We start from the raw sequence: 22,026 nt of genomic DNA on the forward strand, positions 1-22,026 counted from the left end.
TTTAGAAAACCATTATTCGAACAACGTTTCCGAATTACGGATGTGTTAGAAATCGATGACTTCTCAGCTGATATAATGTTAGGAGTTGAAGTTGCTGTGCAAACGATTCAAACTGGAAGAGGAATGAATAGTCTGATAAGGTGGTGACAATACGAACAGTGAACGAGTTTAACGAATGGTGTGATAGATTTTGTGTTGTCGAACATGAGGCTCACACGATGAGCCCTGAGACTCCATGGTGGTCCCGAAGAATATCTATCGTTATATTACAAGGTTTATTAAACTTACTACATGCATATTCAAAAGAATATCCTTATAAAAAAGTTGGAAAAATCAGAATGAACACATTTCTAATAGAAAATCACGACAGCTACTCAAACATGAGCTACTCAAAGCCGTATCGATGTTATGTGTTATTATATTGAATCTTAAAGTCGAAGGTGTGCACATGCAACGAGGTCATGTCTATATTAATCCTACACACAACAGATTAAAACATATCGGGCACATCAGTGCAAATCAGTGGATAGATGCCTATTTGATCTCAATTCGTGGGAGTTGGTTTCGAAGAACAGATTTTCATTCATTCTTCAAGAAATCTTTTTTTTTTTTTTTAATTTAAAGTTTACGTCTTTTGTATGTTTTTTTCTCTAATTTTCGTCCCTGATCTTACTTTCTCCCTTTTTTTGTCTCACCCTCCATTACCTCTTATAGTTTCAATTTTATTCCATTTCGTTTTTGAAATCTTCATTTTAAATATTCGGCTTTCCCGTTTTGTAAATGTGGGTTTTGAAGTTTAATTCTAAAGTATTTCAGCATAATCCCATCGAAGCGTCGTCTTAAAGCGCTAGGCAATCACACTTTATTGTTAGCTACGATTCACGAAATGCAAAAACATCTCTTATACACATTCGTTTCTAATAGTAAAAGCTATTCCTGGACTCTAGCTACCATATTTCAACAGACATAAAATACTATTGAACAAAGAAGGGAACGTGAAACCATCTTCTTCTCTAATATCCCCTAGTTCTGTAGCAGTAATACGCCACCAACAATTGGGTTGAGAGCGAAAAAAAACACACTCAGTCGATGCAGATTAGTGTTTTGTGAAATAGATATATATGCAAACACATAATCAAAATATACACTGCTTGGAAAGGACACCATAGTGTGATGAACAAACAGCCACGGCTCTGACCTTAATAATATGTAGGGCCTCCTTTCGCTACAACGACTGCAGCAATCGTGCGAAAGCGATCAGTTATGGTCACGTTCATGTCCACAAAGCACGCAGTTACAACAGCAGCCTTATGACACGGTGAATTCTCTTGCTGAAAGAGATAATGGTTAATTCCGTAGAAACGCCACCACGTAGAAAGCACTGCATTCTCCAGAATGTTCAGATACCTCTCGGAGTTCAATGTTCGAGGCACCATAAACAGAAGACATTAGGGTATTAATATAAAAATACCCGTCTACTACATCTACTACTATCAGTTGAATTAAAAGTTTAGTTTATACCGTGTTGGACCTTTTTAGCCAGAATGAGAGCAAATATGCGCCTTGATATTGGTTCAACAGTACGTTGGATTTCCTCTACATGTACAACATAATCGGTATTCAACAGACAGGTCTTTAACTGGCTCATTTTTTATGGAAGAGGACTTTGCTCTAGGATCGATTTTTCTGACATGCCCCCATACATTCCACATGTGGTTCAAATCCGGGCTTTGTGTTGTTCAAGTAAGATGGTGGATGTCGCTGTTATGCTTAATGAGAAATTCGTGCGCGAAGCACAGTGGCATTGTTATCCATGAAACATCCGTAACCTGCTGAATAAAAAGACAACACTGCAGAATGAATTTGATTCGCCAACAATATTCAGATATTCCTTGTAGGACACACGACCTTTCAACAATATCAGGGGATCCCACTCGTAACACCAGAACATTCCACAAACCATGACTCCCCCCCCCCCCCAAAGATCCTTACATTATATTTACAAATTAATAATTTATTAATTATTTCGGGTTTTTTGTTTCACGTGACTCCATTCAAACTCTCTGTCTATGCCGTGAATCGACGAACTATATGGCTTTTTTTGCTAGTGTCCAGCCACGGCGTTCCTGACTGCACTGTAGACGAACTTTCCAGTTCTGTGCAGAAGCCACTAGTTTCCGGATATATATACGACTGTCAATACCGATCGTCTTTATTTCTGCGGATAGTTCGGTGAGATATGGGGTAAGAACCGCTTTCATAAATGTTTCGGTCAATTGTTCCACACGGAAAGTTCTGTTTGTCCGCACAAGTCTGTTTAGACGACAACGATCTCGTTCCTGACAGACTGTCCTAGGACCACAGTTATGTCTCTTAGACAAACAGGTGTGCATTATATTTCCACTGATTAAGCACCGGAATATCTCGCGTTCGGAGAAACCAATCAACTCTGCTATTTTCAAATTTATGGCTCCTCCAAGCAGACGGACTCCCACAATAAGCCCCTTATCGAACTTCGAAAGATCCTTTGATTTTCCCATTGTGATCAACACTATTTACGATTATTGACCAACAGCTTTCTTAATTAGTTTCATGGAACACGAGATGACGTCCGTGATCAAGTATTGTGCATATGCAATATGAGTACAGGTATAAGTCATTATACGGAATGTGTGTAAGTCACTATAAATTCTGGCAGATGTCAGTGATATTTATATTATAAGAATGACAAAAGTAGCAATCAAAGAAATTTATTAGTGCGGAAAAGGCAGTAAAAAATTCATCTGCAGATAAACGAGTGGCAGAGTGGTTAGCGCATCCGCTCTTCAGCCAATCGGCGGCTGGTTTGAATCCTGCCGTAGGAATCGATGTTTGGATAGCATTTATGCACACTCTTTAAAGATGAATAGGATGAAGATGGGAGAAGTAAAACCATCCCTTCCTCATTTAGAAGAGGAAGAGTCTTTCCTCAGCAAGAAAAGAGATTATTGATAAAGAGCAAAGTTTTTCAAACGTTAACCGTAAAAATGACATCAGGGCTGAGACAATGATGAAAGTTTCTCACAGTTTGTGGGATTTGCATCCTTATCTGCTTCAATATCTGAGATACTACTTAAATTTATTTGCTGTGCCACACTGACTACAACGTTGGGCAATTTATCTAATTACCTACCACTCTGTCTGAAAAAATAATAAATAAAATATATAAATATATACATAATCGCACTCACGATCAATTATTCATTTTCTTGGAAGTCTGTCTTTCTCCTCTCACTTCTAAGAAATGATACTGTTTATCTTTTTGATGGGATATTTTGATTTTTTGATGCAGACAGACGTTTTTGCCACACATTGGATTCAAAGCTTGTTGGAGAATGGTGTGTAACTTAAATGAAATATGGGAGGCCTACACAAAGGATCACAAAGACTGGGAACTACGTTATGTCAGATATTACATAGCACAGAACAACAAACAATCACTTATACGACTCCTTATCATGATATGAACCTCAGTTTAACGAGAATTGAATCAACATTAGTTTATACATTATATAAATTATACATTATACACCCTGCTGTTTGTTTACAAATTAAAAATACCATTCTTCCCGATGAAGAACGTCGTACAGAGTAAGAAACCAGTAGATTAAAACGATTTTGACTTCGAATCTCTTAACTGTAGTTTACACCCGAGAAAATTCATGAAACAATACGAACCACAGAATCCTCATGTAAGGTTATAAATTTGAATTTTTATAAACTAGTCATGATGAGCGTGTAATGTTTGAGTTATTTATCATTTACAAAACGCAGTAGTATCATTTGCGTTTTCCCTAAAACACACATAAACAAACAAAGAAACAATCGTATGCATCTATCATTGCATTAGGTCATTAATACTCGCTAATAATAACTAAATGAATAATTATGGACTATTATCCACTTCTATACTGCTTCCTGGAAACAATTCTATAGAATATATAGAATATTCTATATATTGTCATGCCAGTAGAATAACATGTGATCAAATTATTGATTCTTTAGCTTACAGTTAAATGTAACTCAGCGTGTCTTGTATATTGACGTATGCTCCGGATGATGATCTTGGTGTGAAGATCGAAACGTCGGGATAATTAAAAAGGTTTTTAACACGGTTGTGAATTCCATAAATTTTAAAAATAATTTATTCTCATTTATTATACATGTACAGAAAGTATCGAAGGCAAAGGTGGATTTTACAACAGAATTATTGTGTAGTGAGTAACGCAAAATCACAGAAAAGTAGCCTAAACCTAGGCTAAGACTTAGCATTAAATGCGCTAAGCAAAATGTATCAACTATTAGATCGGTTTTAATCATCCGTCTGTACGCGTGTAGCAACTCTACAAATGTTTTAATAAAGTTTGTTTAGCACCCACGATATCAAACTTTATTTTAAAAACTATAAAAATTATGAAAGAAATTATTTTAAAATTTACAAAAATGTATTCAGCAATTTTACTTTTGATTTTAAGTTCGAAAATGATACAACATCATATCCGCACTATTGAATTATATAGTATTTAATGAGCTTTCCTATTATGTGAACTCTACGTAAATATGTTTATATCTCTCTCTTTCTTTCTCTCTTTCTCTCGAAAAATTGTTTCATGGAAAATTACACAGATGTATGTCAAGATGCCTAAAAATATCAAATAACAAAAATATCTCGCATTATTCGCTTTTATGTATAAAAACACTCACTAAGTGCAAAGTCTAGTTCTTTTTGATTTCCATACTCCTCTTCTTAGATACCATAGGCATTTTGTTATGGTTATTCCGTACAATACCCAAATAAACACAATCTTTCTAAACGATGCCTCGGTGATGAGAATTAAAAATAATTGTTATACAGGATCTCTTACTGAATTATTATTATTTTAACCCTCCTGTAATCAAACTCATTGAGTAGGAGGGAAGGGGAAGAGAGAGACAGAGCGCTTTATTCCACGAACAACATTATACTAACATTATACAATATATTACACGTTTCTATAAGAATTTGGTCGATTGGTAGAGCCTCTGCTAATAATGGCTCAGTTAAGTAAGTTTGAGCACGGTTAGTAGTTAGAAGGGGTACAATCGTTCGATGCTGTTAGCACACTCTCCCTCGATGAGTCTTTGGACTCCCTGGAGGTGTATAATAATAATAATAATAATAATAGTAACGCTACGTAAAACATTTACTATAAACTCCTACCATATATGCTGGACTTTGCCATGTCAAATACTTGGAACGAATTATCTTACGAAACAGATCCACCAGGTATCTGCATATACATTCAAGCCGTGATTGCGAAAATACAAAATACGTGTTACAGTTTTATTTTACTTAATAAAATAATTATAGTCCTCATATTATTTTTTCTATTATAGCCCTTTATTCAAAACACGTTCCTGGTTTCTAGTCTAACCTGTTTAACAATATACACAGCTTTGTTTATTAAGTTGTGCGCTATGCGATTACATTCACAGTTTAGGTTCAAATAATAATTATTACTATAATTATAAACAGTTTAATTTTAGTAAACAGTTACAGTTTACTATAATTATAAACTGAGAGAGAGAGAGAGAGAGAGAGAGAGACAGAGAGAGAGAGAGAGAGAGAGAGAGAGTTATTGTTACGGCCAGAAAGCTGTAGTATTCTTGATTTGGTTTTGAGATTTTAAGATTACATATTTTACAAAGAATTACACACTGTCATTGACAAGACAGAAATCTAGTTGTTTCTTATCTCGACATCTGTGCTCCATGTTTACAAACAGGCGGAGTGAGTAAATAATTTTGCGAGGACAGATGAAACATCAATCAGTGTCACATTCAAACACGGAGGGAGAATACATTACTCAAAAAAGATGTGAAAGACATAAGGAAATTATAGAAAATTTAAAAATATTATAGCTGTGGCTTTTGCACATTAAAAAATGGTTACTCTATTTTGTGGTTTGAAGTTTTTATAAGCTATTGTAGATTAATCGATTCGATTGTAAGTTTTTATATGTGTAACCGCCTGTGATATATTTGCAAACCTACATTACTTTAGTAGAAGTAGCGAAAGTGACGTAAGTATTAGATTGTGTTTGTCTGGAAATTCTCTCGCGTGGCTAAAACTCTGCTCTTGGAAAAAAAGGCCTTCAATAAGCGGGTACTTATTGAAGTACCCGCTTATTGAAGCTCCTGCTATACTATTAGAGGTTATCACAGTAGAAAAATATTCATTTAGAGCTTTAAAATTCTTGACAGATAAGAAAACTTGATGATGATAAAAAATTTTCACTGTGACAGTAATATTCCATTCCTTTAATACAAATATACTTTTCTCTACACCATCAAAAAGCGCTTATTATTATTATTATTTTATAACTAGGGTCCTGTTTTGACGGTTCTAGACTTTGAACAAAAATATTTTGTGTAAATTGTATTACAATATTTAATGTAAAATGTTTGTAGTGTGATTTAGCATCGCTGGCTAAATATTTCTTTCTAAGAAAAGAATAACCTTTCTTTCTAAGAAAAGAGCAAATGCTCCACAGTTCTCCCCTTATCGCATCGACCCCTCTTCGTTTTCTTAGAAATAAGACAAACAATCTTATATCATTAACGTAAAATTCTTTTCACAGCTCAACCGTCTTAAACTTTGATATGACGTCTTACATACTGTCCTTCAATGCTGTTTTCATAACTGTCAAGTATTATATTTTCAATTAACATTTCGTCCATTTTTCTCACAAAAAATATCTTAATGGTATTACTCTTCTCTTACCTTATCTATTGCTTATATGCTTTGCTTATTAGCCAAGATTTCTTTTCTGAAAATTACATTTTCATCTACCCTTTCCTAGTATAAAGACATTACCTCAATAGCATCCTTGGATTCCAATGAACTTCACATTGTTCTTAGATTTCTCAAGAGGCTACTTTTCATCTGTGCAGCTGACAACACTGTACAAATAGATTATCGGCAGCGTACTCTGTCATTTATTGCAAACTAGCATGTGACTTGTTTCTGTTTCTACACATAAACGTAGTTGTGCACTCATACCTATTGGAAATTCCACAGACTTAATACAATCAATTTCAAGGAACGGCAATGGACCCACCACTAACATTTCGCATAGCTAACTTCTATCCTGAACACCTAGAAGAACGAATCTTCTCTCTCAACCGAAAATCTTGTATTTGTCAGCAATATATAGATGATACCTTTGCAGTTTGGAATCACACAGAACCAGACCTTCAATAATTTTACATATCAACAACTTCCATACTTGCATTAAGTTCACTATAGAAAAAGAATCATCAAAAGGAATTTCCTTTCTAGACAGAAACACATCAAACGTAATATGATGGATCTATTTCCATTTCTGTTGACCAAAAGTGCACTTTTACTTGCGGCTACATCCAAAATACATCAGCGCACTATCCATCTCAAAAGTGTGGCATTATAAAATTCTTTGCATACACAAAATATTTTTCTTCGAAGAATTTCTAACACAAGGACCGGAAGCTATCAAACAATCAACTGTAAGAAATGGATCCCAGGAATATCATACACAAAATAACTAACAACTGTAATTAAACAGCAATCTAGGCAAGAAGAAATCCACAGGATTTCTGTACTTCTGTGTAAAACATAGTTTAATGGCGTATTAAATCATTATTATGTAGTGATTAATATTCTGATCTTCCAATTCCTACTTCTAAACCAAACATTTCTTAAGTAACACCGAAATATTATTAATTTTTCCCTTCGGGCACCAGCAAGCCTGGTGGCTCCCTTCGTCCAGAAGAGAGCTTTTATGTCGATCATTATCTATCTCAAGTATTCAGTATTAAGGTACTGACAATCCCACTCTTAAAAAAATAGTATTATAATTTTCAATAACATCCAAAAAATATCGATAACAGTGTTGATTCAGCTTCTAACAAAACTAGTTTACTCACCGCGAAGGGTAATAGCCTTCTCGTACTCTACTCTACTCATAAAAGATCTGTGTTTACCGAGGTCACTTGAAGCATCATTATCAAACTTCAAAGTTCCCCGTAAGAATAAATACTAGGAAGATTAACGGCTGCTGCTAACTCGATTAGAGTCGAGCTGAACACTTCAGTTTTAAACCTGATCTCATCTAACGAGTTGTACAACTGGGCACAAGAAGCAATTTAAAGAGTAGGCGAAGGTAACGTATTTCTTTACGTGGAATTTGGATTTGCTTATTTTTTTATTTGAAATCCATTCCAATTTTTATGAAAACGCCAAGGGTACGTGTCTTGAATTGTTTGTAATATAATTAAAAAGTGATTAAAAAATCCTTTCCTTTTTTGCATGCTACGTTATATTTAAGAAATGATTAACGCTGTTCATATCGCCCAGAGTATCAGAAAATATTATGGGAATGTGGTTTCTATATTGATCTGAAAAATAATTTTTTTCTTATTTCCAAGTTTGTCGGTCGCCGCTAAGAGTAGATTCTGCGTTCCTGTTTCTCCATACTATTTCTTTCTTTTTCTTCGTACTTCGCACTTTCCATTGATTTCACACACGCAAATATATGTAGCTTTCTTTCATTGCGGCGAAAGCTATCATATCAGAGAAGAGAAGTCGAGGGTGTGACAACAGCTATAAAGAGAGGTGAGAATGTAGATTAAATGATTGTAATGGTTGGGACGAATGATTTGAGAGGCAGCGTAAATCTTGTGGCAAGTGAATTGAGGAGGGTATTGGAGACTGTTAGATTTAAGAGTGCTATGATAGTCATTGTGCTGCCCAGATATGATAATGGAGAATTGACCAGAAGTGCATTGATGATGAATAAAATTGTATCTAGAATGTGTAGGAAGAGAGGACTAGCGTGTGTGTGTATGGATGTATGGGATGAGTTTGATGGGAGAAAGGAATTATATGCTGCTGCTGATGGTCGGAATTTAAATAATCACGAGAGTTAACGTTTACAGAAGATAATGTTTAATGAAAATGTGTGGGTATTGGACTGGGGAAATAAGGGTTATTAGGATGAAGGAATGAGGATGGCTGTCAGAAATAATGTTCACAGGGAGGCGGTGGAAAATAGAAAATCAAAGATAGAAAATCTAATGAGTGGAAAGAAGGCAACATTGTTCCATTGCATAGTGGTGGCAGCAAAACAGATGTTTCAAATTACCATTTCGATTTCTGAAGTGGGTGTTAAAATATTAGAGAGACTGGTTAGATATAGAATACAGGATTGGGTGGAAAGGGAAAGTATTGTGTATAGAGGTCAACATGGGTTTGTTAAAGGGATGTCTTCTATCAGAAATTTACTTACAGTTTATAATAAGGTAAGTACAGTTCTCGATAGGGGTGATAAATGATACTCCTGTATTTTGCAAAGGCATTTGACAGACTACCACATAATAAAGTGTTGCATAAGTTACGGCAAATGGAATTGGAAAATCAGATGGTTGATGAGCTAGCAAACTGGCTATCAAGTCAATAGGAAACGGTGGTGTATAGAGGTGCCATGTCTCTCAGGAAAAGATTACCAGTGGAGTACCGCAGGGTGTTGTTCTAGGACCACTGCTGTTCAATTTTTTTGTTAATGATATTGCGAGTGGCCTCAAAACTGATATTCAGCCTATTTTCAGCTATGATGCTAAGCTGGGAAAGTTATTAGGAATGATTTAGATATACTTGTGCTTCACAGCGATTTGAATAAAGTGGTAATGTGGGAAGACAAGTGAGAACATCAAATTAACACCAGTAAATCATAGGTTTTGCAATTAAGATCTGAAATAATTAATGGAGACGTTGTATCATAATGGAGACGTTATATTACAGGAAGTGGAGGAAGCGCGGAATCTTGGAATATTGGTGGATAAAGAAATGAAGTTCCAGAGATGTATTGCAAAAATGATAAAAACAATCCAAAGAAATGCCAGTGTACTAAGACGAGCACTGAAAAGTAGAGATAAGGATACCGTCATTCCGCTGTACAAGACTTTGATTACATCACATCTGGAGTACTGCACATCGATTTGGTCACCCACGTTCCTATGTGAGAAGGAAACCGTGTAAAAATGTTCAGAGATGAATCACAAAAGCAATATCAGGTTTGGGGAATATTGACTATGAAGACAGATCGAGACAATGTAAACCACAGACTTCAGTCAATACGTGGAAGACGAGCCAAATGAGAGAGACATATAAATTGATAAGGGGTGCTTATCAAACAAACACCGAAAATATTTTTCAAAGGGTTGAAGGAGAGAAGGGATAGAGACAACAAGTCGTTATTGAAATTGTATAATTAGACTGAAGACAAAGGAACATGTAGGTAGATTATTATGTCTGTACCCGAATGATAAGAGTATCAGAAACAAAGGGGTAGAGTTTGTTGCCATAGTCAATATGTTGGGAAATCAGATTGTAGGCATCACCTGGCTATCAGAATCAGACATACTAAGTGGTATCGAGTGTAAATGGTGCAGTATTTTAGGAAGGATAGATAGGATAGGAGAGTATGAGGAATGCTGCTAATGATATCGGATAACTTGAATCCAGTTAGGGTTGAGACCAATAATTGTAGTACTGCTACCAACAGTAAATAATGCGGAAGTGAGTTTGAAGCCATTTGGTGTGAGGTGGAATCTAACATGATTAATTACATTGGGTATTGTTACACACCTGGTGGATCGGTTACTAATAATGAAGATATGCATCACCAAATAGAAACGATGAGCGAGAAAAGAGCAATCATAATCGGAGACTTTAATTATTGATTGGATAACAGAAGAATCTCATGTGAAGAATGAAAATCAATTTATTGAGCTGCTGTGAAACAACTGCCTCAAACAGCGTGTGATGTTAGGAACTCGTGGTCAAAGAGTGTTAGATTTGATTATACTGTCAGAGGGCGTTTCACTTAAAAGCCTAACTATTTTGCCTCCGGTTGGTGACAGTGATCATGTGGTACTAATTTGACTAGTGACTAAGTTTATGAATGTTCCATTCAGAAAAGATTAGGTGCTGAACTACAAAGCAGCAAATTATGAACAACTGAGGAGTATATTGAGTTCAGTGGAATGGGATCGGTTGCTGGATGGGAAGAATAGCGACAGTGCATGGGAAGCATTTAAACTATACTTAAATGGTGCGATATCAGAATGTGTCCCGAGAGTTCGAAGAATAAATAGGTTAGTAGCCAAACGAATGTACTATCTTATTAATCAAGAAATCCGTAAGAAAATGATGATGTGGAAGGAATAACGTGTAAATAGGTATGATATCGGTTATGAAACTTATAAGCTGCAGACTAGAATAATCACAAATGTTGTACGGATAGCAATGTCTGAGGATGAAAGAAACGTTCTGTGTGCTTATGACAACCCACAAGAATCCTATCGTTATGATGCAAGCAGAAGAAAGAATGGATATGAAAGAATAACTCTTCTGAATCCAGATGGCGTGAGGATTATAGATACAGAAGAGGTTGTTCAAACCAAAGATGTGTCCATTTTCTTAAAATCTATCAACCTGGTGTAAGCAACATTGAGCTCACTGCTACCTCTTCACTAGATGGAGAAACTCAGGTGTATGATGACGATGTATTAGAGCTGTTGCACATATTGAATAAGAATTCAACAATAGTGAATGATGGCATAAATAACCTGAGCTAAAAGATTGTTCAGCTAAACTGCTATTCCTTTGTCCGGGCTGTTAATATGAGTCTCAGAACAGGTTCGATTCTGCAAGACAGGAAAGAATGAATGGTAGTCCATTGCACAAGGGGGGGTGCAAAGACCGATGTATTCAACTGTCGACCAATTGGTTTCTTAGGAGTGGTGGTGAAGATTTTGGAAAATTTGGTTAGTGCTCGCATTCAGAAAAAGGTTGAGAGTGAATCTCTACTTTGCAATGAGCAACATGTGTTTACGATGGAAGGTCATGTTTTTGCAACTTGCGCACATTCTATAACAATGTTGCAATTGAACAAAACAAGGAAATTGGATACACATGATACTTTTCGAGTTTGTTAAGGCTTTTGAAAGAATACAGCATGACAAACTGTTGCATAAATGAGAATATATATTGGTTTGGATTATAGCGTGGATAAGAGAATGGCGGACTGGCAGGTATCAAAAAGTAGTATACGGGGGATATTAGTCTGCAACATTTAACCCAGTGGTGTAATACAAGAATCAGTTCTTAGTACACTGTTATTCAAGTACCGCACTATCAGGAATGTACCTGATAGTGCGGTACTTGCAGAAGGATTTGAATAGGCTGGAATTGTGGGAATGGGAAAATGGATGGCAGTAAATGTAAAGTCATTCACTTTGGCGTGATTATATATCCAATAACGTATTACATTGGCGAGATTATGCTAGAAGAACCTAGTAAGGCTAAAGATTTTGGAGATAGTTAGTAAATAGGAAGTTGAAGTTCCGAGCCCATGTAGCAAAGATTGCAAATACAACTAATAAGATATTTCGATAGTGAAATGAATGTTGATATGTTCATTTTGCTTCTTTACAAGGCCTTGATAAGATCTCACTTGGTATATTAAACGCAGGTGTGATCTCCTAGTTTCCCTTGTGATTGCGATATAGTGAAGAGAGTGCAAAGGAGACAGTGTTAAAAATCATATCAAGATTATGGAATACAGATTATGAAAACAGATTGAGAATTTGTAGACTGCAGACACTAGGAAACAGGAGAAAGAGGGGTGATGTGATTGAGACTTACAAACTTCTGTAAAGTTCATACAGAATTCAGTTGATGGAATTTTTCAGTTTATGGAGGGTGGGGAAAGGAAAAGCGGGCATCCTTGGAAGCCAATATAAAAAGAAAAAAAAAGTTAAACGAAGTCACTATTAGTTTAGTAAAATTTATCCTATAGTAACCGGCCATATATAAAACAGCAAAACCGACAACTAATTGGTTAGACTATAAAATCAAATGAGTTATTCTGGATTTTTCCGCAATTGTAAATTACATGGTATGCAACGCAATGTCTTTTAAATCTGATATCCCTTCTATACGAAAATCTAGCACACGTTGTGTATTTTTTATAGAAAGACAATTATAAAAAAGGAAGTTTTTTTAAAAAACAATAAGTCTGTTTTTTGTCTCTTTTTTTTTAGAGAGAAAAAAAAAGGATTCATAATCTGTAACTGTACTTTACACGTAAAGGGAACACACCACACATGTGGTTTGTTTGGAGATTAATAAATATATAGTGAATTAATGTTTTAATTACTAATTAGATGATTTGAATTAGTCCAACAGTGCGAATTAAACATCCCTCCTCCTTAATACATTTATTAGATGTATCTGTGCTTAAATGCAATAAAATTTAAAGAAAATACACTGCAAATATAATACATGGTGGTTTTGTTTATTTTTAGTTAAAATATAAAAATTGTGAACAAAGAAACAAAGAAAAAAAAACTAAAGCAATACTATACTGACATCGGAGGTCGCGGTATCTCTCAGATACAATTTACTATGAAATATCACACACCTTTACGTAACACGTGTTAAACCAAAACTGACAGCATAAACATCGTTTAATATCACTTGTAATATATGCATTCATAGCTACTCACGTCCTCCAAGATATACACTGGATATGTGTAAGAATATTTCTATAAACAATTTGCATGTATCTGTCAGATCAGCTGCAACCTCAGCAGGGTTAATCCTCTAAGAGGGAGAGATGTGAGAAAACTCACATCTCTTCCACTTAGAGGCAATGAAGTTGAGGAGGATATGCTTTCCCCACTCGGATATAGCTAGAAGATCTGAATTCAGGTGCTTCGCCATGGAGATCTTGAGGATTCTAATACCTGATCACTATAAGATTTGTCGAATGAAAATGAGGAATGGTGTGTACTATCACTGGCAATGCTATGGATAGGATTGTAAATCTGTGACAGCAGGTCTTTTACATACAAGAGGAGGAGAATGGGCGAAATAACAGAACCTTGGGGTACCTCCTGCAGAGGTCGGGAAGTCTGAGCAGGGAAAACAGTCTACCATGACAAGTAGGTTCCTGTTCCAAACACGATTAAATACCTTTGAAATATTGAGAGCAACAAGATGAGTTTCTCCAATTTTTACGATGGTTTGAGCTGGTTGATGATTAGTTGGTATGTATCTAGGGGTTCAAGATTTGGTTATTGATAAACTTCTCCATAAGTTTAGAGAGAACTTAAGTGAGAGCAATTGGACGGTTATCGCTGGTTGACTGTTAACAGTTTTCTTTGGAATGGGCTGGATGGGACCTGTTTCCATGTTGTAGGGGAGATGCTAGCTGAAGTGGCGATATAAGATAGCTGTTAGTTCTGAGGCGAATGTTTTAACACAATGGTATCAGATGCCTTGTTTGTGTTCAGTTATTAAGGGTTCTTCGGGTTTCTTTTTTGCGGAAAACTACTGGCGACATGAAGAGAGCCAATCTTGGTGGAGTCGAGGGAATATGTTCTGGATATCAATGAAGGAATTGGAAGAGAAGTGTGATGCCACTAAGTTGGCGTTCTATTTAGATGAGTTAACTACAGTACCATCCAGATGTGAGAGTGGAAAGCTGGGTAGACAGAAGTTGTCCGGTGGCCTTGGCAGAAGTCCACAAAGAGTTATTGCCATTTTAGCAGGAGGCGAGTTTACAGCATTTGGCCATTTCAAAGTCTGACTTGGACTTGGTGGTTATTATTTTATAACTGTTGTAGCAACAGGATAGAGAATGTTAGCAGCTGGAGTTTTGGTCTTGAGCCATTCCTGAAAGGCAGTATTTTTCTTTTATAGCATTGGTACACTTATTTTGAGAACCAAAGCTCGTGGGCGCATTCCTTTTCCTGTAATCAAAGTGGTATTCAGTAAATTTAGATATGATATAATAAAAGATAGGAAAACAGTTATACAATCCTGTAGTGTTTCTATTGCTTTTTTGGAATTTGGAAGAATTTGTTAGGGTACTACGCTGCAAAGTTAATTGTAGAGAATGTCATCATTCGTTGCAATTTAGTATTTCTGATTGACACGTCATAGTTGAAAACTATTTTTACATATCGGTCAGCTGCACTAATCTAGAGAATGAATCAAAAGTGGGCTACTTAAGATGATTGGTGTTTGCAGTATTTCACCGATCATAAAATTCATTGTGCAGTATTACCCCCAGTATAAACTTCGGAAAACAGAAATTAACTATATTTAAAAGTATTTCAATAATCCCTCTGTTGTTGAAAACTCTCTAATAATTTTTCTATTCTTGAGTCAGTTGAGTCACTCAATGCTAATCGCATGCAGGAGACTATTCGGAGTCGATTTCGTTGTTTAGTTTTATACTTACCATTGTGGAAAATCCCTTTTCACACAAATATGTAGAAACAAAAGACAACCTATTTTGAATGGCAATGGCAAACAGGTGCGGTTGCTTCCTCTGAATATGTATCCAAATTGGACCAAGCTTTTCTTCTTTACGAAGATTTAATTAATGATTTATTTTTAACAATTATTGTATTCACGAAGAACTTCTAGGTTTTCAGTTTATCTTTATTTTTTTCTTATTAAAAAATTCTCTGGATTATCTTTATATTGCTGGTGCTTCGTTTCTAAATGTCTACGTCTTATTAATTTATTTGGTTTCAGGCATTCCTTTGAGAGGACTACACCGCAAAGAACACATTGTGGTTTTTGAAATTCATCCATTTCTACACTAATAAATCAGAATTTCACATACCTTGTATCATATTTCCTTCGTTTATTTTCACTTATTTTTATTAGATTTACGACTACATTATTTTCTGTTTCACACGCATTTACATCATCCCTTCAATTATCACTAGTTTCACGTGTTCTTTATGAACTACCAGATGTATATACGAAATCAAATAATGTTCTTTGTTTGCTCATTTTATAAAGCGGCCAAATTTTGAGAAATAACAAATCAGCCTTACAGCACTGATAGTTTGAAAAGTAATTGAACTCGAGTAGCACTTAACACGGTAAGTTGTAAGCATTTGTACTAGTAATGTTTAATACATAATCGCTTCCAACATACGTTCACAAGTCCAGCAGGTAGATGTCACAACTGGCGTGTTGCCAGCCGCGAAAAGTCGACTTGCGGCGCCACCACAAAAGAAAGTACTGCAATAAAAAGTGCATCATTCAGATCGCTAATACAAAACGGTACAAATTTATAAACAAAGTAAAATAAAGAGCAAAACGTAGTTATTTCAAGAGATTTCAAAATTTAAAAACTAGAAATGTTCTATAAATTTTCTTCGGGGGGCATAGCTAGTTTCCTTTCATAATCCGCTTTTGCTTTTTTTACCACACTCGTTACCCTTCTGGCCTCTGCTTTATACCGTTCGTGTGCTTGCAGATCACGTTTCTCTTTAAATTCCCTCCACAGTTGTTTCTTTTTTTGCAGCTCAAGCTAAATAGTGTTATTCATCCATTTAACCCCTATTTGTTTTACTATTCGGACCCTAGGTATACAATCAGCCATAACCACCTGTAAATGCTCCTTGACCACTTCCCATGCTCTATCAACATCCAGCCCTTGCAGTTTTACATGCCATGGCACTGAACCAAGCTATCTCCTAAGCTTCTCGTACTAGCCAGCACGGTAATTCCACATATACCCTGTCTTAATCGAAAATTCCACACCTTTAGCCACCCCCCCAAGACCTTATGATCACTCTCACCAATAGGTGGCAACATGGTCATATTCATTACAGTCAAATTCTCAGATGCTATGACCAGGTCAAGCAGTCTCAAACCCCTAGTATTTTCAGTTACATGCTGTCTCAGATTGTTATCCCGTAATAATTGAATAAAATCCATTTCCTTCCTCACATGTGTCCTCTCTTCATTCCAATCAATGTTACCATAGTTGAAATCCCCCATAATAATTACCCTTCTTCCATCCATTTCATCAATTTGTTTATGCATACTATCTCACCATGTATTCCATCACCTGGTCTATAGCAGCACACGACTGTGTATTTTATTCTGCCGGTATCAATCTCACACCAAATAGCCTCAAATGAGCTCTTTTCACTATCCTGCAATACAACTTGAATTCTCCTTGGCTGTAGTTCATCAGCTATCATCAATAACACTACCCCCATTTTATTCTCTCTGTCCCTCTAAACACACTATAAACTACACACTTCTATCCCAACTATATCATCTTCCGTCAGCCATGTTTCACTAATGCCAATAACCTGTGGCCAGGAAGAGCCAACCAAGGCCAAAAATTCTTCCTTCTTGTTCCTATTACTCCTGGCATTAATATACATGAAATGCAGAGGTCTCTTTGTCCCACCCCTATCTTGATGCGTTATTCTAACTGTCCCATTCCGATTACTTATCCTTAGTACTGGCTCGGGTACGTTATATACATTCTTACACTCAACTGTCTCACTGATGTCCGCATATCCACTCCCCCCCCCTCCTTGGTATTTCTAGTTTCCCTGGTTCTGAACATACATTTTCACTTCATTCAGCAACACTTTTTCCAGTCTCTGCACACGAAGTCGTAAGACATAATGAGAGAGAGACAGCGTGTTTACTGTGTAGTTCATAAGACGAAGCCTAAGCTAGAGACACTGCATAAAGGTTTGGTGAGTAGTATTGCTCAGCAAAGAAAGAAAAAGAGTTGCAACGAAGAGAAAGAAATGCACATCTAAGAAGGAGAGAGAGGGGAGGGGGAGGGGAAGAGACTTAAATCCATAGACGGAGATTTCGTGATGAGAGGATCGCTTTGCGAGGGAATGAAGAAATCATGTTTCCCAAATGCAAATATTAAAGAAGTTTCTAAGGCTATTAGGATGTAGAAACGGAAAATGGAAGACTTCATTATTTTGGGAGGTAGAAATGATTTGAAAGATGAAAAGTATGGTATGAGGGAAGACATGAAACCGACACGAGGAAAAGTGAGGAGTGAGAGTGTAAAGATCGAGAGTCGGTTACTGCGGTATGAGAGAAATATGTGACCTTCCTTCACATAGGAGTTGCGAATGAAGGACATAAAACGCGTGCTGACTGCAGTAGAATTGCGTGTGCAAGATCGTGTTGCTGGGAAGAAAAGAGGTGGAGGTGCGTGCAATCACGGATAAGACAAATGAATGTGTGATTGGACAAACAATGCTGACTTTGTTTCCTGAAGTAGAAAATAGAAATTGGGTGCAGCTACTACAAAAGTAAGGTTAGTTATGGGCCCATGAGATTTATACCATTTACGTATTCCATAGCGTACCTTAGAGTTAAGATAATAAATAAATTGAGAATTAAATTATTATTATTATTATCATCATTATTACGGTCAACTCCAAGGACTCCTTAGACTGATCGAGAGACGCCCTGTACATAATTTCATTCACTAACTAACATTTGCGAAGGATCTATCATAGTTTGATTTGAACGCATTCACAGTGATAATACCCACAGCAGACTTTGGGGACGTTTTCCACTCATTCACCGCTCACCAACCAAAAAAAAAAACTACACTCGTATTCAGTTTCCAAGGATGGCCATTAGTTCTTCCACTACCAGAACAGGTCTGGTGGTGGTGGAAGAAATAGGAGAATAGAAGAAGAATAATCAATCAATAATTAATTATTAATTAACGATTGAAAGGAAGTGAGTACGATGCATATCTAATTAAATACCACCTAAATAAAAATTATAAAAAAGTAAGAAAGACAAGATGAAGTCTATCAAGAAAGAAAAAAAGAATGTGCTAGGAACAGAGGTTAGGAAAATTCTTCGCATACTCATACAAAAAGTGTACTATATGGATTCTCTAATATCTTTAAGTATAAGTATGTTTCTTTAATGTTAATATGAAAATCAAAAGGCTTCGTAATGCAGTGTTAGAAGAACTGATTTACTCTTGGACTATATTTAAAAAAATTCAAGAGGTTTGTCTTTTATATTAAAAAATGTGTTATATGCAGTGTTGCTTTGTCCTCTTAGATTCTTATTAATAATGACTAATTTTCTGGCAGTAAACAATAAATTCGTATATAATCGCGTATAACTCAAAATTCCTCTTGAGCTGGCTCTACAGCCATTCCAATACCCATTGAATTCCAAATTTCAATCGACTTTCATCGCTAACCATATTCACTTCTTCTAGTGCACATTCATATACAAAGCATGAAGACTCCCTTCCTTAATCTTTTCCACTGTTAACTTATTTTTTAGATATTATTGTAGAATAGTCCGCGCCGTTAGCCTAGTGGTCGTGCGCTTCGTAATCATATGCCTGGGGAAGGAATGTCAGGTTCGATTCCCATCAGCGACGTGAGGAGCTTAAGGATCTTCCTCAGTCATAGCAATGTTAGCCCCGCTTGAGCGTGGAAAGCAGGGTTTTTTCCACTAGTTTATCTGGGGTTTTTCATCCCGCTAGCAGGCAAACTGGACCTGTGAACATACAGGATACAGCCATAGGCTATATTACGGCAAGGAAGGCACCGGCAAACCACGTTGCTCATAGTCACTTCTCTAGTTTGGTAGCATTGCTGTCCCTACCATCCGTATGGATGAAAAAAGGAAATCATTCATTCCATCATTTATTGTAGAATGCATTACGTGCATATCCCAATTAAACCCTCCAAGGTTTTCACAACTTCAAAATAAGATTTAATAGATTACAGAAAAAACGAAAACTTTAATTAATAATCAAAGTAGTAAAAATATGATTTTTTTCTAAAGGTATATATCAATCTTAAATATCTCAATTAGAATAATAACAGCGTAAATAATAACAATTTACTTATAAATGATTTGTACGTCTTCCTAATAAATGTATTTTATTACTTTCAGATTAACTGAAGAATGGATTTAATTTCAATTCAGAAAAGTGTCTCAACAAATCGATTCTACTGGATAGGAATCGTCTTATTCTCTGTTCTGCTCACTTGCCTACTAAAGTGGCTATGCAAGAGACATCGGATTCTGCAAATCTTTAAAAACTATGGAATTCCTGGGCCAGAACCAAATTTCTTTTTAGGAAATATTCATGAACTTCATAACGCCGAGACACCGAATCATGCGATGTCCGAGTGGCATAGGAAGTATGGAAATATTTTTGGTTTCTATATAGGAGCTAACCCCCGTCTATACATAAAGGATCCAGACATTTTAAAAAACGTTTTCATTACAGACACTCATAATTTCATCAACAGGCCGAATATTTTTCCAGTGAGTAAAGACCTGGTACATTTTGTTGCTTTCCTTCGGAATCAGCAATGGAAAAATGTCCGAAAAGCTTTATCTCCTGCATTTACTACTAAGAAAATCAAACACGTGTGTCCAATTATGAATAAAAAAATCGATATTTTTATGAATCGTATTAAGAAGAAATTAGACAGTAATGAGATGTTTGATATTCACTATACGTATAAAACCTTGTCACTAGACATAATTGCTGAAACTATCTTAGCAATGAAAGTAAAATGCCAAGAAAATATAAGCGATTCCTTCTTTACTGCAATAAACGATTTTATGAATTCGGGTAATTCGCTTATTCTGGACGTTGCTAGTATGTTTCCTATTATCATAAAAATTCTCATGGTGGTACACAAGTTCACGAAAAATGGAAAATTAATGGCGAAGATATTGTCTAATCTCAAGCAAGTCATTCAGTATAGGCGAAATAATTCTTCACAGCAAGGAATCGACCTTCTTCAGTTAATGTTAGATTCGGTTACAAAAAGTGATCTTTCAGATAATTCTGTGGGAAACGAGTACACTCTCAGCGATGAAGATATTATTTCTAACGCGTTCGGTTTTCTTGTAGCAGGATACGAAACAACGTCAACTCTTCTTGCATTCACGTCATATATGTTGATTAAGCACCCGGATGTTCAAGAAAAACTTTATGAAGAATTAACTAGCAACCTTGGTGATGAAGCCACCCCAACGTACGATGATGTGCAGAGATTACAATATATGGATCAGGTTCTTAATGAAACGCTCAGGCTTTATCCACCCGTGGCAAGCGCGGTTGAGCGTGAATGCGCAAAAGAGATTACTATCCACGGACAAATAATTCCGAAAGGAGTGTCCATAGTTGCAGCAGTATGGGATATTCATCACGACCCAAATATTTGGCCAGATCCCTGGGTCTTCAATCCTGACAGGTTCTCACCAGAAAACAAAGCTAAAATCAATCCGATAGCATTTATGCCTTTTGGTGTTGGTCCGCGTAACTGTATCGGAAGAAGATATGCTATGTTAGAAGCTAAGATAATTTTATCAAGGCTTGTACGAAGATTCAAATTAATTGCATGCGAAAAAACCGATGATCCCATTCATTTAACTTGCTTGATGGTGCATATTACTACTCCTGCTAATGGTGTGTACGTAAAAGTGGTACCCAGAGTATAATAATAACATTTCGATGCTGTTTGAAATCAAAGATCCAAAGAAAATCTAAGTATAATCTAAAGATTAATAGGGAAGTAATAGCTAAATAGAGAAATAAACTTTCTTCCAAAATTTAATAAATAAAAATAATATTAGAAAGTCTAGCTGATCAGTCGCGACTTCATTTGTCGCTAAGATACTTTTGTAAAAAAAATTATAGCTTATGTTACATTATGAAAAATTATAGCTCTGGGATTAATATTTAAACCATTATGGTTGTAGCTTAAACGATATTAAAACATTTTTACTGCAGCTTGTATTTTGAAGTTTTTATAAACTACTGTAACTTAATCCCCTGTAAGTTTCCAAATGTTAATCTATCAGTGATATGTGTAATCCTTCATTACTTTAGTAGTATTTTTGGAAGCGACATAAGCATTAAACTGTGTTTGTTTGAAACATATGTAGAGTACCGAAAACCATTTATGAAAAGAGCTATGAAATTAAACTTTAATATACGCAAGATGCTGTCAAGTGACTGCCAAAATATTTAGAGGATAACAGGGTGGAAAAATATTCATCTTCAGCTTTAAACATTCTTGGCAAATAAGACAATCTGATGATGA

At 35.9% G+C, this 22,026-nt stretch overlaps 1 protein-coding gene across 1 annotated transcript; it reads left to right on the top strand.

Moving 5' to 3' along the window:
• The first annotated feature begins 8,116 nt into the window (after positions 1–8,116).
• LOC150096350 (cytochrome P450 3A29-like) lies at positions 8,117–21,694 on the top strand. The gene is made up of 2 exons (XM_090409108.1): positions 8,117–8,219; positions 19,856–21,694. Exon 2 carries the CDS (start codon positions 19,868–19,870, stop codon positions 21,419–21,421), a length of 1,554 nt encoding a protein of 517 aa, XP_090265234.1. The 5' UTR covers positions 8,117–8,219; positions 19,856–19,867; the 3' UTR covers positions 21,422–21,694.
• The last annotated feature ends 332 nt before the right edge of the window (positions 21,695–22,026 follow it).

This window comes from Typopeltis vanoorti, chromosome 19 (genome assembly GCF_054136105.1).
Source record: "Typopeltis vanoorti isolate ZY-2024b chromosome 19, IOZ_Tvanoo_1.0, whole genome shotgun sequence".
NCBI lineage: Eukaryota > Metazoa > Arthropoda > Arachnida > Uropygi > Thelyphonidae > Typopeltis > Typopeltis vanoorti.